This window comes from Eriocheir sinensis, chromosome 16 (assembly GCF_024679095.1).
Source record: "Eriocheir sinensis breed Jianghai 21 chromosome 16, ASM2467909v1, whole genome shotgun sequence".
NCBI classification, from domain to species: domain Eukaryota; kingdom Metazoa; phylum Arthropoda; class Malacostraca; order Decapoda; family Varunidae; genus Eriocheir; species Eriocheir sinensis.
In genome coordinates this window covers 16,699,161-16,719,160 of record NC_066524.1, presented here as the reverse complement: position 1 = coordinate 16,719,160, position 20,000 = coordinate 16,699,161, and the positions used below count along the sequence as shown (strand labels likewise).

Genomic DNA, 20,000 nt, shown 5'->3' with positions numbered 1-20,000 from the left:
TCTCTCTCTCTCTCTCTCTCTCTCTCTCTCTCTCTCTCTCTCTCTCTCTCTCTCTCTGTGTGTGTGTGTGTGTGTTTGTTTTTCTCTCTCCTCCCTCACTTCCTCTCTCCGTCATTCCCACATGGCGCAACACACACACACACACACACACACACACACACACATACACACACACACACACACCTTGTCCCCAATACAAGAATAGGAAAGAATAGATTACCTGAGATAACTAATTACACACACACACACACACACACACACACACACACACACACACAGTGACTTCTATACTAACACAATATGAAGTAAAAACAGGAAAAGAAAGATAGATAGAAAGATAGACAGGTATTTAGAAAGATAGAGTTAGATAGATAAAAAAAGAAAGAAAGAAAAACAGAAAGATAGAAATTAACAGACGAAAACAGAAATACCAAACCAAGCATACCAAACACACACACACACACACACACACACACACACACACACACACACACACACACACACAGGACTTTCTCTTTTCCTTTCTTGCACCACCATATATTGTTTTTTTTTTGCATCATTGTTCTTTTTTTCTTATCTGTGTGTGCTTGTCAGAAAGGGGGGGCGAGGGAGGGAGGGAGGGGGAGGGGAGGAGGAGGCAGAATAGGCCTACTGTCTTAAGCCTACCCCTGTTTTTGTGTTCGTGGAAGTATGATAATAATAATAATAATAATAATAATAATAATAATAATAATAATAATAATAATAATGTAATCTTGAGGCACATAGAAAAAAATACATACGAAAAAATATTAAATAGTTTAGATTTTTTTGTACGATATTTTGTTTATTTTTATTTCATTTATTTTATTTTATTTATTCGTCGTTTGGCTTTTTTTTCCCATTCTCTTTTTTAATTTCTTCCAGTGATTGTTTTTTTCGGTATTTTTTTAACTTTATTTCTGCTATTGTATTACTCTGTCTTATCTTCCCATTTTCTTTATCTTTCCATTTTTCTTATCTCTTATCTTTCCATGCTCCTTAAATCTTATCTTTCCAGACTTTACTTTCTTTGTTGTTTTAATCTTCTTTGCTATTGTATTATTCTATTTCTTTTTCTTCCCACGCCTTTTATCTCCTATCTTTCTAAACTTTCTTATCCTTATCTTTCCATTATCTTTCTCTACTTTCTTATCTCCTTGATTGTGACAGTGAATCGTTATCCTTTCCTTCCTTCCTTCCGGCTTCGCATCACAAGACTCATGGATGTAATCGTGTTTTGTTTCTTTTCTTTTTCTTCCTTTTGTTTCTTTTTTGTTTCTGTTCTGTTTCTTTAATTTTCTTTTTTTTATTATTTTTTGTTGTTAGCGCATCACAAGACTCATGGATGTAATCGTGTTTTGTTTTTCTTTTCTTTTTCTTTCTTTTTGTTTCCTTTACTTTTGTTGTTAGCGAGAGAGAGAGAGAGAGATAGAGAGGGGGGGGGAATTTTTAACCTCCTCCCGTTTTCTTTCATATGTTTTGTGTTAATCATGTTTTTTTCTTCTTTTTATGCGCATGAGAGGAAATTGGACATTGTTTTCTGTTCTGTTTCTTTAATTCTTTCTTTTTTATTATTTTTTCGTTGCTAGCGAGAGAGAGAGAGAGAGAGAGAGGGACATTTTTAGCCTCCTCCCGTTTTCTTTCGCATGTTTTGTTAATCTTTTTTTTTTTTTTTTTTTTTTTTGTGCGCATGAAAGGAAATTCGTCATTGTTCTCTCCTCGTGTCACAATTTGCTATCTTTTCTTACTAATCTGAACCATTTTCCTTCCGTTCGAAGATAGAGCTGGGCGTTTTTTCTTTCTCTTCTTCGCGAGGGAAAGGAAATGGTGCTTTTTTTTTTGTTTATTTATTTATTTATTTATTATTATTTTTTTTTTACAGCAAAGGAGTCAGTTCAGGGGCATAAAAAAAGAGGAAACAAATATGAAAGAAAAAAAAAAGCCCGCTAGTCATGCTCCTAAAAAGAGTATATTATTAGTTGTTCTTTTCGCTGTCTCATGTTGTTTTCTGTCACTCATTCCCCCCCCCCCCCCCCCAATGTTGTGTATCGATGTTTGTCCTCCTTGGTATCCGTTTTCCTTGTCGTCAGAATATGAGGATGTTAGTCGTGTTGTTGTTGTTTTTCGTTTATCATATTCTCACCCTCCGTTTTCGTTTTTTTTTTTTTTTTTTCTCGTCTTTCATTGTTTTCCATGTTGCTTCCCGTCAGAATATAAGAATGTTAGTCGTGTTTTTCTTTTTTTTTTTTTCGTTCATCATAATTCTCTCCCGCCGTTTTTTTATTTCTGTTTTTTCGTCTTTCTTTCATTCTCTTCCGTTTTACTTCCCGTCAGAAAATAAGAATGTTAGTCGTGTTTTTTTTTTCTTCTTTTTGTTATTTTGTTTATCATTCTCTCCCTACGTTTTTTTTTTTTTTTTTTTTTTTTTTTCGTCTTGCATTCTCTTCCGTTTTGCTTCCCGTCAGAAAATAAGAATGTTACGCTTTTTTTTTATTTATTTATTTTTTTTCGTTCTTGCTTTTCTCTTTCACTCTTATTCTCTCCCTTCGTCATTGTGCTTCTGTTTTCATCTTCCTTCATAGTTGTTTTTCGTTACATTATTTTCTTTTTTATTCCTTGTCCCCCCCCTAAAAAAAAAATACAACCCAGCTCATTAACGTTATTTCCAACCAAACCCGAAAAAAAAATAACCATTCACCCATTTTACAAGACTACCCAATTCCCTTACCGAGTCTTTCTGTGCCGAAGTCTACGCCAGTTGTTGTTTTTTTGTTATTGTTTTCATTTTTATTTCGTTGTTGCTGTTCTCTTGCAATCTTATTCTCTCCCTTCGTCATTGTGCTTCTGTTTTTATCTTTCCTTCATTGTTGTTTTTCGTTACATTATTTTCTTTTTTATTCCTTGTCGCCCACAAAAAAACTACAACCCAGCTCATTAACGTTATTTCCAACCAAACCCGAAAAAAAATAACCAATCACCCATTTTATAAGACTACCCAATTCCATTTTTTTATTTTTTTTTTTTTTTTTTTTTTTTTTTCAACAAAGGAGACAGCTCAAGGGCACAAAAAAAGGAAACAACAATAATAATAAAAAAAAAAAAGCCCGCTGCTCGCTGCTCCTAAAAAAAAATCAAAAGAGGTGGCCGCAAGAGAGGTCAATTTCGGGAGGAGAGTCTTACCGAGTCTTTCTGTGCCGAAGTCTGGGCCAGGTGGCGAGATGGGCGGCGGGGGTTCTGGGGTGGCGGGGGGCGCACGATCCCCCCAGCCTTGCCCTTCTGGTCCTTCGGCATGGGCCACAGCGCGGGTCGCCTCCATAGGGCAGCCAAAAATCACAGAACATGGACCAAAGCCACCAGTTGGTCTGAGTTCGCATGGTGCATCAGTGGGGGGCAGGGGTGGTTGGGGGGCGGCGGCGGGGGGGGGGGTGAGAAGGAAGGGGGAGAGGTGATTCACTCCTCACTCCTCCTCCTCCTCCTCCTCCTCTTCTTCTTCTTGTTGTTGTTGGTTGTGGTGGTGGTTGATTTTACTCCTCCTCTTCTTCCTCTTCCTCCTGTTACTTTACTCTTCCTTCCTTCCTTCTCCTCCTCCTCCTCTTGTTGTTGGTGGTGATGGTGGTGGTTGATTCTACTCCTCCTCTTCCTCTTCTTCCTGTTTCTTCATCTGTTACTTTCCTCTTCCTTCCTTTTCCCCCTCCTCCTCCTCTTCCTTGTTTTGCTGTGTTTTTTCTCTTCTTATCAATCTTTCTTCCTTTTCTTCTCTTATTTCTCTTTTATTTTGTTAGTTTTTCCTTCACTCCTGTTTTTTTTTTTCTCTACTTCCTCCTTTCCTCTAACTCCTTTTTTTTTACTGTCTCCCTTCTTTCCTTTCTTCTTTATCTTCTTTATCTCTCTTTATCAATCTAATTTTCTTCCTCTTTTTCTTCACTTCTGCTTCATCAACTATTTTTTTCTTCCTCCTCCTCCTCTTGCTTCTCTTTCCTTCTCCTTTATCGCTGTCTTCCTCCTCTTCTTTTTCTTCTTTATCTTCTTTATCTCTTCTTATCAATCCTTCCGGCTTTTATCTTCCTCTCTCCTCCACCTCTTCCTCCACCTCCTCTCTCTCCTCTTCTTCTCTTTTACTCTTTAACTTTCTTCCATAACACAGTCTTGCTTCTTCTCTCTACCTCCCATCATCATCATCACCATCATCAGCTCTTCCTCTCTGATGGTAAGAACGAGGATGTGGTCTAGTTTTGTTTTCTCTCTCTCTCTCTCTCTCTCTCTCTCTCTCTCTCTCTCTCTCTCTCTCTCTCTCTCTCTCTCTCTCTCTCTCTCTCTCTCTCTCTCTCCTATTTTTCCTTCCTCTTTCTCTCTTTCACTTTTTATATTTCTCTCTCCCCTCTTCCTCTCTTCGTACCAAGTTCTCTTTTTCTCTTTCTCTTTCTTTCTCCACCAAAATCTTCTCTCTCCTCTACTCTCTTTCACTCTTTAGCTTTACTTCTCTTTTTCTCCTCGTTCTCTTTTTCTCTTTCCGTATACCACACAAAAGTTTTATCTCCTATCTCTTTCTCTTTCGTTTCTCGTCTCTTGTTCTTCCTTCTCCTGCCTTTCACTTTTTGCCCTTTTCTCCTTTTTCTCTCTTTCCGTAAATCACTCAAATTCTTCTCTCTCTCTTTCTGTTTCTTTCTTTCGTTATTCGTCTACTGTCTTTCCTTTTTGAATCTTCAACTTTTCTTTCTCTTTCCTTTCTTTCTGTCTCTCCTTTTTCTTGTTTCCTTCCTTTTCCGTATGTCACTATCTCTCTCTCTTTTCCTCTCTTTCTTCAATACCTCGGTTCCTTCTTTCTTTCTTTCTTTTTTGTCTCTCTGTTTATAATTCCTCGCCTTTCTCTTCACTCTTTCAAATGATCACACTCAAGTCTTCTCTCCTCCTTCTTCCTTTCCTTCTCTTCACTTTTTAAACGTCAATTTCTCTCCCTTCTCTCTCCTCTTACACCACTCAATGTCTCCTCTTCCCCTCCCTCTCTCTCTCTCTCCAAAAACTCGCTTCCTCTCTCTCTCTTCACTACCGCGAGTCGCCCAGTGCCAGTCCTCAGAGCCACAGGTGCCAGCGCTGTGTGACCGGTGCCCGCGACGTCTTGTGGTCAACTGAGGACCTTGTGCCGGGATAAAGGGAGGCTTAGTGGTGAAGGCGGTGGTGGTGGTGGTGGTGAGGAGGGTGGTGGAGGACCTCTTCTTATCCACGTGCCCTCCTCCTCCTCCTCCTCCTCCTCCTCCTCCTCCTTTTCTCTTATCTTTCTTCTTCTCCTGTTTTCTTGTTCATGCTTCTTCTTTATTACTTCTCTTCCTCCTCCTCCTCCTCCTCCTCCTCCTCCTCCTCCTCCTCCTCCTCCTCCTCCTCCTCTTCCTTTTCTCTCATAATTCTTCTCCTCTCCCCCTCAACTATCTCCTTCATTAACTGACTTTGCATACAATTCATTTCTTAATCAAACTATTACCATGCCGACACGCGGAAATAATATTCTTGATTTAATCTTCGCGACCGATAGTCATCTCATAGCTGCGTATAAGGTAGGCGAGCCATTTGCAAGCAGTGACCACAACATAATAAGATGTGCTTTGAATATTGAAACAAAGGCACGAGCAAACTCACTCTTAATACCTAATTATAATAAAGCAAATTTTACGGACCTAAAAAGAGAACTGGCTTCAGTAAATTGGAATCATTTGCTCAACAACGTCAGCGTTCAAGAAATGTATAATCGTTTTACTGCACAAATCACAGCGAGCGTAAATAAATTCATTCCACTCAAGCCACGAAGGACTGATAATCAAAAACCGTTGTGGATGAATAATTACCTACAAAAAATCATCGTCGAAAAAAGAAAACTTTATAAGAAATATAAACTGACACATAATTCACAGGATCATACTAATTACATCAATGTCAAGAGAGAGTGCGAAAGGAAAATCAGAAAACAGAAACGCGAATGAGATGAAAATATCACTCGATGCTAAGAAAAATCCCAGGTTATTTTTCAGTTACATAAGAAACAAAAAAAATGTTAAAAATAATATCGGCCCACTACTATTAAGTGGCAATACGATTAGTGATGATAAAGGCATGGCGTCGGTCCTAAATTCAACCTTTAGTAGCGTATTTACAAAAGAGAACATGACATCAATTCCAGCCCCGAAGAAAAATTTTCAAGGCCCTGAAGAACATAAGCTTGCATTGACCGAAATTGATATCAGCGAAGTGCGTGCGTACCTGCAGAGAATAGATCCAAATAAATCTCCGGGCCCCGATAATTTATCTCCTCGCGTGTTAAGAGAATGTAGTCAACAGCTAGAATTACCCATAACATTAATATTCAACAAGTCATTAGCACAGGCCAGTGTGCCTCTCGAGTGGAAAAAGGCCAATATTACCCCGATTTTTAAAAAAGGAGACACAAAACAAGCCAGTAATTATCGTCCTATCAGCCTTACGTCTGTCCTAATTAAACTATTCGAAAAAATAATCAGGGATAAAATGATCACTTTCCTTGAAACAAATGAATTGATAACTGATAGTCAGCATGGATTTCGTAGTAATCGGTCTTGCCTTACCAACCTATTAACCTTTTTCAACGATGTTTATACATGTTGGGACGCCCGAAGCCCATATGACGTAATTTACCTAGATTTTCAGAAAGCGTTTGCTAAAGTTCCTCACATTAGGCTTATTTCAAAGCTGCGTTCCCACGGTATTAACGACCATCTTTGTGCGTGGATTCATGACTGGCTCACCGACAGAGAACAACGTGTAGTTCTTAATGGTGAAGCATCGGATTGGCAACCCGTCACCAGTGGCGTGCCCCAAGGTTCGGTCCTGGGGCCAACACTATTCATAATTTACGTGAACGACTTAGAAACTGATATCCTATCAAAAGTAGCCAAATTCGCCGACGACACCAAATTAGGAGGTACGGTAATGAACAGTCAAAGTTGCGAGAACATTCAATCAGACTTAATAAGACTTGCCGACTGGAGCGAAAAATGGCAAATGAGTTTTAACGTAGATAAATGTAAAGTAATGCACATAGGTGAAAAAAAATCCTAACTTTAAATATCAGATTCAAGGACATGAGCTCAGCGAAGTAAAACAAGAAAAAGATCTTGGTGTCATTATCAGTAACACTCTTAAAATGAGTGATCAATGTTCTGCAGCGAGTAAAAAAGCCAATATGATGTTGGGATTAATCTCAAGAAACTTTGATTATAAATCACCCGAACTTATGAAGAAATTATATTTAGCATTTGTAAGACCACACCTAGAATACGCCGTTCAGTTCTGGTCACCGAACTATATCAAAGATCAAGTTTTGCTAGAAAAGATACAGCGACGAGCAACCAAACAAATTCCAGCGCTCCGAAACTTGCCATATGACGAGCGTTTAAAGCGTTTAGATATGTTTTCCCTAAAAAAGCGAAGGATAAGAGGGGACTTAATTGAAGTGTTCAAAATCCTTAATGGATTCGACAACATTAACCCAGATAGTCTATTTCAGAGAGACACCAACACAAGAACACGCAGCAACGGTATGAAGTTAAAGGGAAATCGATGTAACACATTGGTGTACAGAAGTTTTTTCAATAACAGAGTTGTCGATCACTGGAATAGACTCCCACCGTCAGTAGTTAGCGCACAGAGTATCAAAAGCTTTAAGTCTTCTTTGGATAAGTACTTCAGGGATATAAGATTATACTGACCCTTTTTCGCATGTTTTCAGACAGATTGCAGCACGACCTCAACCTCTATTCATATAATTCTCCCCCACAACCTAGACTGCAAGTAGCGAAAGTCAACAATAGGGTAAAGCAACGGTTAATGTCCGCATGACAGGTGGAGTGAGGTGTGGGTGCAGTAAGGTGACAGGGTACTGGTGCGTGCCTAGTACCGCCGGTAAAATGAGGATCAAGCCTCCACCTGTGCCCCTGATACTACACCTCACCCATCGTGAGTATTAGGGGGGATTCTGGGGCTGCCCTGTGTAGGCCACTTGTCCTCTTCCAGTCTCCCTGTATTTCTATGTTCTTATGTTCTTATGTAATGAAGTCATTTTCCCCCACAGCTTAGGTTACCAGTAGTGTAAGTTAAGGGTAGTAATTTCCTCTTATTTCTCTCTTTACTGTAAAATTTCCATGTCCCTTTCTTCCTTAAAGGTACATGGTGTTCTCTTCTAACTATTTCCTGCCGGCACGTTGCCGGAGGGAGAGGTGGGTGGGGAGGAGCCTTCATCTATTCTGTCCTGTCCTACCACACGTAGATTACTAGTAGTAGCGGTAGTAAACAGACACCCTCGCCATAGACCGATAGGTCTTCTGGTGTCTGTTCTTCCTATGTATTCCTATGTATTCCTCCTCCTCCTCCTCCTCCTCCTCCTCCTCCTCCTCTTTCTCTTCCTCCTTATTCCTTTTCCTTCTGATCCCCATTTCCTCTTTTCCTTATTCTTATTCTTTTACCTCCCCCCCCCCTCTCTCTCTCTCTCTCTCTCTCTCTCTCTCTCTCTCTCTCTCTCATTGTGTAAGAGGCATGAACGAAATTTGATCCGCGAACCGATTTTTTTCTTAATGAACCGAATCACGTTTCTGGACCCCGAGCGAACCGAACCGAACCTTCGACTTGCTTTGATGATGATGATGATGAGGAGGAGGAGGAGGAGGAGGAGGATAAAATGAAGAGAAAGAATTAGGTGATAAATTTTTTTGAGGATTGATAAGAGAGAAAGAGAGAGAGAGAGAGAGAGAGAGAGGGGGGCAGATGACAACAAAAGTCTTCCTCGAATCGTAAGAAAATCAAAACAACTTTCAAGAAAACCGATTCATTTTAATCTTTTTTTACGTATTTTCTTTCCTTTAAGATTTTTGGGGTTAAAATTGTGAATCATCGTTAAGTGAAGATAAATATTGAGGGTTTTTTTTTTCTTTCTTGCGTCACGAACGACCTCGGATTAAGGTAATTATGCATAATGAGAGAGAGAGAGAGAGAGAGAATCAAAAGGATCGGGAAAAAGAAAGTAGGAATGAGGAAGAAGAGGAAAAAAGAGAAGCAAGAGAGAGAGAGAGAGAGAGAGAGGACAGACAGAAGATGCGAAGACGATAGTAAAAACAACAACAACAATAATAATAATAATAATAATAATAATAATAATAATAATAATAATAATAATAATAAGGCGAATGATGAAGGACTGAAGGGATAATCACGAACACCACCTGGGAATTAGGATCCAATTAAAGAGAGAGAGAGAGAGAGAGAGAAGAAAAAAAAGAAAATAAGAGAAAACCTGAAAGAAAATAAACTACATAATTATCAAAACAAAAGTCTAGAGAAAGAAAAAATATAAAAGAAAAGAAAAAAATAAGGAAGAGAAAACCCATATTCAGGAACCTATACCAGAGAGAGAGAGAGAGAGAGAGAGAGAGATAGGGGTGAGGAGTGCAAGGGAGCCATTAATACCGGCCAGCTCCTCCGCAACACGTGCAGGCCACCACCGCCCGGCTGCCGCGCCCTAAACCACGATGCTTAGCCGATGTTAAGAGATAGGGCAGGTGTGTGAGAGAGAGAGAGAGAGAGAGAGAGGGGGGGGGGGATAAGGGATTGGAGTGAAGTGGGAAATATTAGAGAAAAACCTGCAGAAAGAATGTCATGACGAGAGAGAGAGAGAGGGATTGGAGTGAAGTGAGAAATATGGGAGAAAAACATGCGGAAATAATGTCATGACGAGAGAGAGAGAGAGAGAGAGAGAGAGAGAGAGAGAGAGAGAGAGAGAGAGAGAGAGAGAGTCACCGTGGATAAACTCGCGATAAGGAGATGAAAGGGGAGAGTGACAAACGTATCGCAAGGTAGAAAGTAGCACAAAAAAAAAAAAAAAAAGGAAGAAGGATTAAGATAAGACCGTCATTTCTGAGTAAAGTTCGTAGTTTTTTATTCATAAGACAGGAAGGCGGAGAAACACACCGGAATACTTTATACTATTACACCACATCGTCTCAGCGGAAATAGTAGTAGTAGTAGTAGTAGTAGTAGTAGTAGTAGTAGTAGTAGTAGTAGTAGTAGTAGTAGTAGTAGAGAAGAGCGATGATAATGAAAACAACAACAACAACAACAACACAAGTAATACATAAATACATCACCATTTTTCAACAAGTCTGCTCTTTTTTTTTTTTAAGTCGTGAATCTGAGAAGAGGAGGAAAATGGAGGTGGAGGCACGGAGGGAGGGTAAGGGAGGGGAGGAGGAGGAAGTCAAGGGAAGGAAAATACCAACTTCTAACCCAAAAACTGTCTCCTGGGCCCCAATAACTAGATTCATTTATATTTATCGTTAAAACAGTTAAATCCTGGTGTTTCGTGGCAATATAGTTAGGCGTCAAAAACCGGTAAGTACTATATGCTCTGAGTACGATAGTCTGGTATTGTCGGTCGAACGGTGGGCGTGCGGACGTGGTATTCCCGTGGACTTTGGTTCGAATCCCACGGAAACACAAGACTAGGTACGCACGCTCTTTACCTTGCGTACACTCTCTCTCTCTCTCTCTCTCTCTCTCTCTCTCTCTCTCTCTCACGCATCAAGGTCCCACGAAGTAGTCCACGCGCATTCATCCTGTCACACAAAGTTGCTGTTTTCTGGAATGCAAAACAATGTCTCTTTATTTGCTATATTTCAGTAACTATTATAGATATTAACTTTATTCTGTTTGCATTGCCTTTCTTGGGCTTTTTTCTAGGAGGGTGAGAGGGGGCGGTGAGGGCGTATTCAAGGGGGTAAGACACGAAATACTTTACTATTATAGATATTAACTTCATTCTGTTTGCATTGCCTTTCTTGGTCTTTTTTCTAGGAGGGTGAGAGGCGTATTCAAGGGGGTAAGACACGAAATACTTTACTATTATAGATATTAACTTCATTCTGTTTGCATTGCCTTTCTCGGTCTTTTTTCTAGGAGGGCGAGAGGGGGCGGTGAGGCCGTTTTCAAGGGGGTAGGGCCATATTTTTAAACATTTCTGCGCCCAAGAACACGTAATTTACTAGTCTTTCGTGGGAGTTCAGGGCCTTTCCAGGGGTACTTTTATGACCCTGGTGGTAGTCTGAGCCTTCTTCTGTACCGTGAACCTAAAAGAACACTCATTGGAACTCGATTAACCTCCTTTTTGGCCCTCGGAAATAGTGTGTGTGAGGGGGCATCTGACGATACCAACCCTTGACACGAAAAACATTACCTTCCTCCGTATTTCTTGTGACCAGAAAATTGTAGGACGGTTGGGTTTTCTGTGTCTGTCTGTCTGTCTGTCTTTCTTTCTCTGGGTGGTTCATTTTAACACTATTCGATCCGACGTTTTCAACTTTTCTGCGTTTTTCTGTATGACTGTTTTTCTTCTGTCTGTCTTTCTCTGGGTGGTTCATTTTAACCCTATTCGATCCGACGTTTTCAAATTTTCTGCGTTTTTCTGTATGACTTTTTCTTCTGTCTGTCTGTCTTTCTCTGGGTGATTCATTTTAACCCTATTCGATCCGACGTTTTCAAATTTCCTGCGTTTTTCTGTATGACTGTTTTTCTTCTGTCTGTCTGTCTTTCTCTGGGTGGTTCATTTTAACCCTATTCGATCCGACGTTTTCAAATTTCCTGCGTTTATTGTATATGACTGTTTTTCTTCTAGAGTTAATAATAAGAAAAAAAAGGTGTATCGTTTTGATCGAAGTTCCTGAGGGGAGGCCAGATTTGTCCCCCCTCGATCGGATAGGGTTAAGGGGGCGTTTTCTTTAGCGGTAAACTCTTAAACAACACAAAATAATATGCAAACAAGGCGTCCATTGAACAGCTCATCAACAACAACAACAACAACAACAACAGCATCAACGAAACAACTGCACATCACTTTTTGTTTTCTTTCACTTTTTTTCTGTTTTACACTCAAATTTAGAGAGAGAGAGAGAGAGAGAGAGAGAGAGAGAGAGTATGAGCCACAAGATTAAAGTGTAAGGAAGAAAAATAGAAAAAGAAAGAAAGAAAGAAAGAGAGAATATACTAGCTAAAAAAACAAGTGTTAAAAAAAAGTAAGAAACCAAAAAAAAAAAAAGAAAGGAAAGGGCAACGTGAGAAAGAATGAAAGAAAGAAAGAAAGAAAGAATATGTGAGCTAAAAACAACAAAGTATAAACAAAAGTAAAAACAAAAACAAAACAAGAAAGATGAGAGAAAGTGCGAGAAAGAAAGAAAAAGATAGAAAGAAAGATAAAAAAGAAAGAATACATAACCCAGAAGAACAATAAGTAAGGAAAACCAAGTAAGGAAAAACAAAACAAAAAACCAAGAAATGAAAGAAAGAAAGAACGGGAAAGCGAAAAGGGAAGGACGTTCGGGTATACTCGCCTGATGGCCCTGGGACTGTCCTGGACGCCGTACGGTTCGACACTGAGCACGCCTCTGACCATTGTAAGTGTATGCCTGGTTGCTTGACGGTACCTCAATATATATTTTTTCTACACCCTTTAGCTCCGCCCACTCCTTAATCACCCCCACCCCACTCCCACCTCTCCTCCTCCTCGTCTTCCGCAATTTTTTTCCTGGTATACCATTGATGACTGTTACTGGATTTAGACGTACTACACGGTGACATCACTTCATATCGCGACTGTACACTTATGCCCCTCCTCCTCCTCCTCCTCCTTCTTCTTCTTTTCCTTGTTTTTGCCTGCTTCTTAAAACTCTGATGTCTTGTTCATTCCTCCTCCTCCTCCTCCTTCATGTCCTTGTATTTGCCTACTTCTGAAAACTCTGGTGTCTTGTTCATTATTTTAATTTTACCAACTCTATCTATGGACTTACTCACCATTCTTTAACTCTGTCTCATCCACTGTACTATTCTCTCTCTCTCTCTCTCTCTCTCTCTCTCTCTCTCTCTCTCTCTCTCTCTCTCTCTCTCTCTCTCTCTCTCTCTCTCTCTCTCTCTCTCTCTCTCTCTCTCTCTCTCCACTATTCATACTCTATTCCTCTCACTCGCATATCCTTCCTTCCTCTCCGTATCCCCCATTTCCCCCTCTTCCTCCCCTTCCTCTATTCATTTTTTATTAACTTCCACTTTCTTATTCTCCACCATTCCTCTTACTTATTCATCTCTCGCCTCTCCTCCCTCTCCCTCTCTCTCCTTCTCCCTCCTCCTCCTCCCCCCTCCCCTTTCTGTCTGACAAATTATCTTCTTGTTAGTGACTTTTTGGATCATTGTTTTCTCTTTAATAACTTTTCATAAGCATAAATTTTTCCTTTGATATTTAACGGTCCATTTCTTTTGGCGCCTTCCTTTCCCTCCCTCTCTTCCTCTCCCTCCTTCTCCCTCCTTCTCCCTCCTCCTCCTTCCTCCCTCTCTCCCTTCAAACGTCCGCTCCATCTCTCTTATCTGGGTCTTCTTCTATTTTGTTTGTTTGTTTTTGTTTTATATACTGGAAGCAAGACCTGATTTTTGTACTTTTTTTGTTGTTTTCCTGTTTTATTTATGTGTTTAGAAGAAGAGGAGGAAGAAAAACAAGAATGATAAAAGTATACCAATAATAATAATAGTAATAATAATAATGATAGTAGTAGTAGTAGTAGAAGTAGTAATATTTTTTTTACCCACTTGCAGGATAGCAGCAAAATATAAAACAAAGAATACACGACTAATTAACTATCACTATCAACAATTACTATCATTATTTTTATTAGCATTACCATTGTCATCATTATCTCTCGTTAGGTCATCTAGGGTCACGAGAACTTGACCTTCGAGAACGTGGGATGCTGAATTGTAGGATGCGTTATAGGATGCAAGGACGAAGGAATGAAGGGAGGGGAAGGAAGGGAAGGGTCTCTCGTTACGTCATCTAGGGTCACCAAAACTTGACCTTGAAGAATATGGGATACTGAATTGTAGGATGAGTTATAGGATGCAAGGACGAAGGAAGGAAGGGAAGGGAACGGGAGGGAAGGGGAAGGAAGGGAAGGGTCTCTCGTTAGGTCATCTAGGGTCACCAAAACTTGACCTTCGAGAATGTGGGATGCTGAATTGTAGGATGAGTTATAGGATGCAAGGACGAAGGAAGGACGGAAAGGAAGGGAAGGAAAGGGAAGGGGAGGGAAGGGGAGGGGCAGGGATGGACAGTTAGCCAATCAGATCGCCGGAAACTTCATAACAGCCGTTCAGCCAATCACAGCGCCGCATGGGGGAGTGTGGTTGAGTCATTTGTTTTGACTTTAGTTTACGTTATGTCACTTCCCTCGTGTTCAACTCTGATCCCTCCCCCCCCCCCTTATTTTCCTCCCCCCCCCCCTCCCTTCCCCTTAGTTTCTTCCTTTTTTTTCTCTTTTTCTTCTTCTTCTCCTTTTTCCTTCCCTCCCCTTCCCTTTTATTCCTCTCCTTCCTCTCCCTCTCCTCCCCTTCCCTCCCCTTCCCTCTCCTTCCCTTCCCCTTCTCTTCCCTTCCCCCTTCTCCGTTACCCCTTCACCTTCCCTCCTTCCCTTCCCTCCTTCCCCCTTCTCCGTTACCCCTTCACCTTCCTCCCCTTCCCCTTCCCTCCCCTTTCCCTTCCCCTCCTTCACCTTCCCTCCCCTTCCCCCCTTCTCCGATACCCCTTCACCTTCCCTCCCCTTCCCCTTCCCTCCCCTTCCCCCCTTCTCCGTTACCCCTTCACCTTCCCTCCCCTTCCCCTTCCCTCCCCTTCTCCTTCCCTCCCCTTCCCCTTCCCTCCCCTTCCCCCCTTCTCCGATACCCCTTCACCTTCCCTCCCCTTCCCCTTCCCTCCCCTTCCCCTTCTCCGTTACCCTTCACCTTCCCTCCTTCCCCTTCCTCCCCTTCCCCCCTTCTCCGTTACCCCTTCACCTTCCCTCCCCTTCCCCTTCCCTCCCCTTCCCCCCTTCTCCGTTACCCCTTCACCTTCCCTCCCCTTCCTTCCCTTCCCGCTTCTCCGTTACCCTTTCACCTTCCCTCCCCTTCCCCTTCCCTCCCCTTCCTTCACATTAGACATTCCCGGGACTTCCCATGCAAACACACACACACACACACACACACACACACACACACACACACACACACACGAATACCTAAACTGGGCTGTACGCTTCCCGTCTGTGCTCAAATCCGTAACACTAGGAGTCTGTATCGATGAAACTCTACGCAGGCTGTAAAGTGGTAGATGAGTGGCACAGGCTGGGCAGTCATGTGGTGAGTGCCAATACAATAGTCACATTCAAAAATAGATTAGATAAATTCATGGACGGCGATGTTAGGTGGGGTTAGGTTCACAGGAGATGCCTTGTACAGACCCACGGGCCTCTTGTAGACTCCTTACGTTCTTATAGTCTTACGTTCCTATACTTAATTAATTAGGTTAGGTTTAATTGTAATTCTCCATCTATCTCTATTTATCTATCTATTTATCTGTCTTCTGTAGCATATGAAGCTCTCTATATCTATCTATCTATCCGTGGCTATCTATCTATCTATCTCTTTGTACTCACTCTCTCAGTCTTTCGTCCATCGGTCCTGTGGTGGGTGGTGCCTGAGTGGGGGCGTAGGCGGGGGGGGCGTCCATGGTGGGGGTTAGGGGGGACGCTGCTCCAGGCTGGGGGAGAAAGAGAGGGAGAGAAAAATAATAATAATAATAATAATAATAATAATAATAATAATAATAATAGTGTACCATATATAGTTTTTTTTTTTCAAACTTTGGTTAATTTCTCATAAATCCTCTAAAGTTTCATCATGTTTCATCTTCTCTAATGTTTCATCTCTTCAGTTTTCTCTCGTTACACCTTTTAAACCATCTCTTTCGTTTTGTTTATTTCCACAAGTTTCATTATTTTAGTTTCATTTCTCTCTCGTTTCACCTTTTAAATCATCTCTTTCGTTTTGTTTATTTCCACGTTTCATTATTTTAGTTTCATTTCTCTCTCGTTTCACCTTTTAAATCATCTCTTTCGTTTTGTTTATTTCCACAAGTTTCATTATTTTAGTTTCATTTCTCTCTTGTTTCACCTTTTAAATCATCTCTTTCGTTTTGTTTATTTCCACAAGTTTCATTATTTTAGTTTCAGTTCTCTCTTGTTTCACCTTTTAAATCATCTCTTTCGTTTTGTTTATTTCCACAAGTTTCATTATTTTAGTTTCAGTTCTCTCTCGTTACACCTTTTAAATCATCTCTCACGTTTAGTTTAGTTTCACCTGTTTCATCATCTTAAGTTCATCTCTTCAATCCAAGTTTCATCTGTTTCATAATTTACGTTTCCCCTCATCAATTATCTCTTTTCTCTCTTTTCTTAAACCACCTCGTAAGTTTTGCCTTTTTTTTTTTTTTCTTTTACAGCAGAGGAGACAGTTCAAGGGCGTAAAAAAAAATAAAAAAAATAATGAAAAAAATGACCCCTACTCACTGCTCCCGAATAGAGTACATAGGAGTGGCCGAAAAGAGAGGTCAATTTCGAGAGGAGAGGTGTCCTGATACCCTCCTCTTGAAAGAGTTCAAGTCGAAGACAGGAGGAAATACATATAAAGGAAAATCGTTCCAGAGTTTACCAGCATGAGGGCTGAAAGAGTGAAGATGCTGGTTAACTCTTGCATAAGGGGTTTGGACAGTATAGGGATGAGCTTGATCAATAAGTCGTGTGAGGCGAGGCCGCAGGAGGGGGGGAGGCATGCAGTTAGCAAGTTCAGAAGAGCAGTCAGCGTGAAAATATCGATAGAAGATAGAAAGACAGGCAACATCGCGACGGAATTTAAGAGGTAGAATACTATTGGTAAGAGGAGGTGAGCTGATGAGACGAAGAGCCTTTGACTCCACTCTGTCAAGAAGAGCTATGTGATTGGAGCCCCCCCACACATGAGATGCATACTCCATATTAATTATCATTCTCTCTCTCTCTCTCTCTCTCTCTCTCTCTCTCTCTCTCTCTCGTTGCACAATCTCTCGCCATACCTGCTTATCCTCTCACCAGGCCATCATCTTCCATCTTACATCTCCTTACGCATCTTACGTCACGACTTGATAAGAAAAAATAATAATAATATGGTTTGTCCCTGAATGATCCCACTGTTTTTGTGTTGCACCACTTCGCGACACACACACACACACACACACACACACACACACACACACACACACACACCAAATTAATATAAAGAAATAGGTGCATAAAAAATTGGTGTAAATCTGTTTCAAAGTACTACATAACCTATTTTCTCTCTCTCTCTCTCTCTCTCTCTCTCTCTCTCTCTCTCTCTCTCTCTCTCTCTCTCTCTCTCTCTCTCTCTCTCGTAACCTGTTTCCTCCATCCATCAAATCCTGTGTTGGTGATTCTTGGTATCTGCGTCCACATATAAGAAGCCAAGATGTCTTTATTATAGACGCTAATCCCATCTTAACTTCCCATGTCACGTGTGTAGGGGGGGTGGGGGAGGCGGAGGAGGAGGGGGGAGAGTGCATATATGTGTGTGTGTGTGTGTGTGTGTGTGTGTGTTAGGTGTTGAGACTCGAGAGATGGGAAATATAAGTTGGGTTTATTTATTTATTTATTTATTTTTGTTGTTGTTTGTGTGTGTGTATTTACCTATTTTTGCTTATACCTTTTTTTTTTTTTTTTTTTTTTTTTTTTAAATCAAAGGATACGGCTCAAGGGCAACAAAAAGAGTCCCCCCCAAAAAAAGCCCGCCTGAGGTCAAGCTCGGATAGTCCTGTCTCCCAATCTGTATTTGCTCATCTTTTCTCTCATTACATCGCCGCTTACATTACTGCATATTACATAACATTACATTAGTGCCCGCTTCAACAATGTCTTCCAAACAAGTCCCCTTTCTCAATTTCTTGCTGTGCCCTCTATTATAATTAATTATAATCTATTATAATTAATTAAACCATATCTCTCCTACACGTCCACTCCACTCACATTCCTGAACAACGCTGTCAGTCTCCTTTTTCTCTTCTTTCTCAGTGTTGCACCACGTAGCGACACACACACACACACACACACACAGACACACACACACACACACACACACACACACACACACACACACACACACACACACACACACACACACACACACACACACACACACACAGAGACACACACACACACACACACCAACTTATTATAAAGAAATAGTTACATCAAAAATTGGTGTGAGTCTGCTCTCTCTCTCTCTCTCTCTCTCTCTCTCTCTCTCTCTCTCTCTCTCTCTCTCTCTCGTAAACTGTTTTCTCTATTAAATCACCTCTATCCAACACTTCCACTCTACTCGTGTCCCTGAACAACGCTATATCAGGTCTCCTCTTTCTCTTCTTTCTCCGAGTGTTGGTAGACCCAGTTCCTCCAATCTAGTCTGACTCCAAAAGCGAAATACATAAATGCATAACGAAAGAAATACATATCACTGAGACCACACAAACTAGCACCCTTAACCTCGATACAAGAAATGAAAGGAAACTTGATATCCTTTGAAAAGATGACAAAAAGCAATTCTCACAGCGTAAACAAACAAACAAACGGTATTTTAATATTTCTACAAAACAAACAAGGAAAAATCACCACCACCACCACCACCACCACCACCGTCATCACCACCACCACCGTCACGTGACCACCACCAACACCACCACCAACAACAACAACAACACAAACGCACGTGGCCTAAACACACAGCTGCTTGCTACGATAGATATAAACATCCGCTTCCTAGACATTTGACCTTTTACGCGAGATAGAGGGATATACGGGTAAACAATCTCTCTCTCTCTCTCTCTCTCTCTCTCTCTCTCTCTCTCTCTCTCTCTCTCTCTCTCTCTCTCTCTCTCATCTACTTTTCTCCATATTTTCTTTCCTGTTCTTTTTTTTTCCTTTTTTTATTGTTTTTTTTTCTTTATCTCCAACTTATTGTCATTATTTTTTTTTCTTATTTGTTTTTGTTTTCTGTTATTTTCTTTCTTGTTTTCTTCGTTGTTTTTTCCTTCCTTTCTCTTTTTTTCTTGCTCTCTCTCTCTCTCTCTCTCTCTCTCTCTCTCTCTCTCTCTCTCTCTCTCTCTCTCTCTCTCTCTCTCTCTCTCTCTCTCTCTCTCTCTCTCTCTCTCTCTCTCTCTCATTTATTCGTCGCCTTGTCGTTCGGAAACATTTGAAAGTCTATTCGCATTCCTGCCAATAATTAGCGCGTACACACACACACACACACACACACACACACACACACACACACACACACGAGAAAGGAAGGAGGTTTTGTAATGTAATTCACTTCCTCTAACACCCTCCTCCTCCTCCTCCTTCTCCTCCTCCTCCTGAATTTCTGCTTCGATTTTTTTTTTTTTTTTTTTTGAGAGAGAGAGATGTTGGATGAAATGGCCTAAATATATATTGATCCTCTCTCTCTCTCTCTCTCTCTCTCTCTCTCTCTCTCTCTCTCTCTCTCTCTCTCTCTCTCTCTCTCTCTCTCTCTCTCTCTCTCTCTCTCTCTCTCCCTCACAATTTACGAGAGAGAGAGAGAGAACGATCGATGCCTTATTACGGTTTCGTTATGCAATCGACCATTTTCTTCTTTTTACGTTAATCGTCGTTGTTAATCATTGTTGTTATTTTCGTTTTCTTGTCCTGTTTTCTTTTTCTTTAATTTGTTTTCTTTTTCTAATTTATTTTTCTTCCCATTTTCTTGTTCTTTTTTTTTCTCTTCCATTTGTTGTTTTCTTCTTTTTTATCCAACTTTTTCTTCTTGTTTTCTTCTCTTTTCTTTTTCTCTCGTCTGTCTTCTTATTTCGTTGTTTTCTCTCTTATTTTCATAGTAATCTCTCTCTCTCTCTCTCTCTCTCTCTCTCTCTCTCTCTCTCTCTCTCTCTCTCTCTCTCTCTCTCTCTCTCCTTTATCGATATTTTCTTTTCCTTTCATTTTTTTTCTTTATTTTCGTTCATCTCTTCTTCATACTTTCTTTCCTGTTCTTTTTTT

At 40.7% G+C, this 20,000-nt stretch overlaps 2 protein-coding genes across 5 annotated transcripts in view; one reads left to right on the top strand and one right to left on the bottom strand.

Moving 5' to 3' along the window:
* LOC126999447 (glutamate formimidoyltransferase-like) overlaps window positions 1–20,000 on the top strand; it is a 64,671-nt gene that overhangs the window by 17,149 nt on the left and 27,522 nt on the right. The window lies entirely within an intron of this gene.
* LOC126999446 (BTB/POZ domain-containing protein 6-like) overlaps window positions 1–20,000 on the bottom strand; it is a 39,858-nt gene that overhangs the window by 14,974 nt on the left and 4,884 nt on the right. Inside the window, exon 2 of one of the 3 annotated variants that reach the window (XM_050862037.1) lies at window positions 15,537–15,640. In XM_050862037.1, the coding sequence (XP_050717994.1) occupies window positions 15,537–15,610 (74 nt within the window). In that variant the 5' untranslated portion in view covers window positions 15,611–15,640. Of the gene's footprint in view, window positions 1–3,201; window positions 3,411–12,416; window positions 12,510–15,536; window positions 15,641–20,000 lie in introns of those variants that run through there. The other 2 variants (XM_050862039.1, XM_050862035.1) reach the window with 2 other exon arrangements.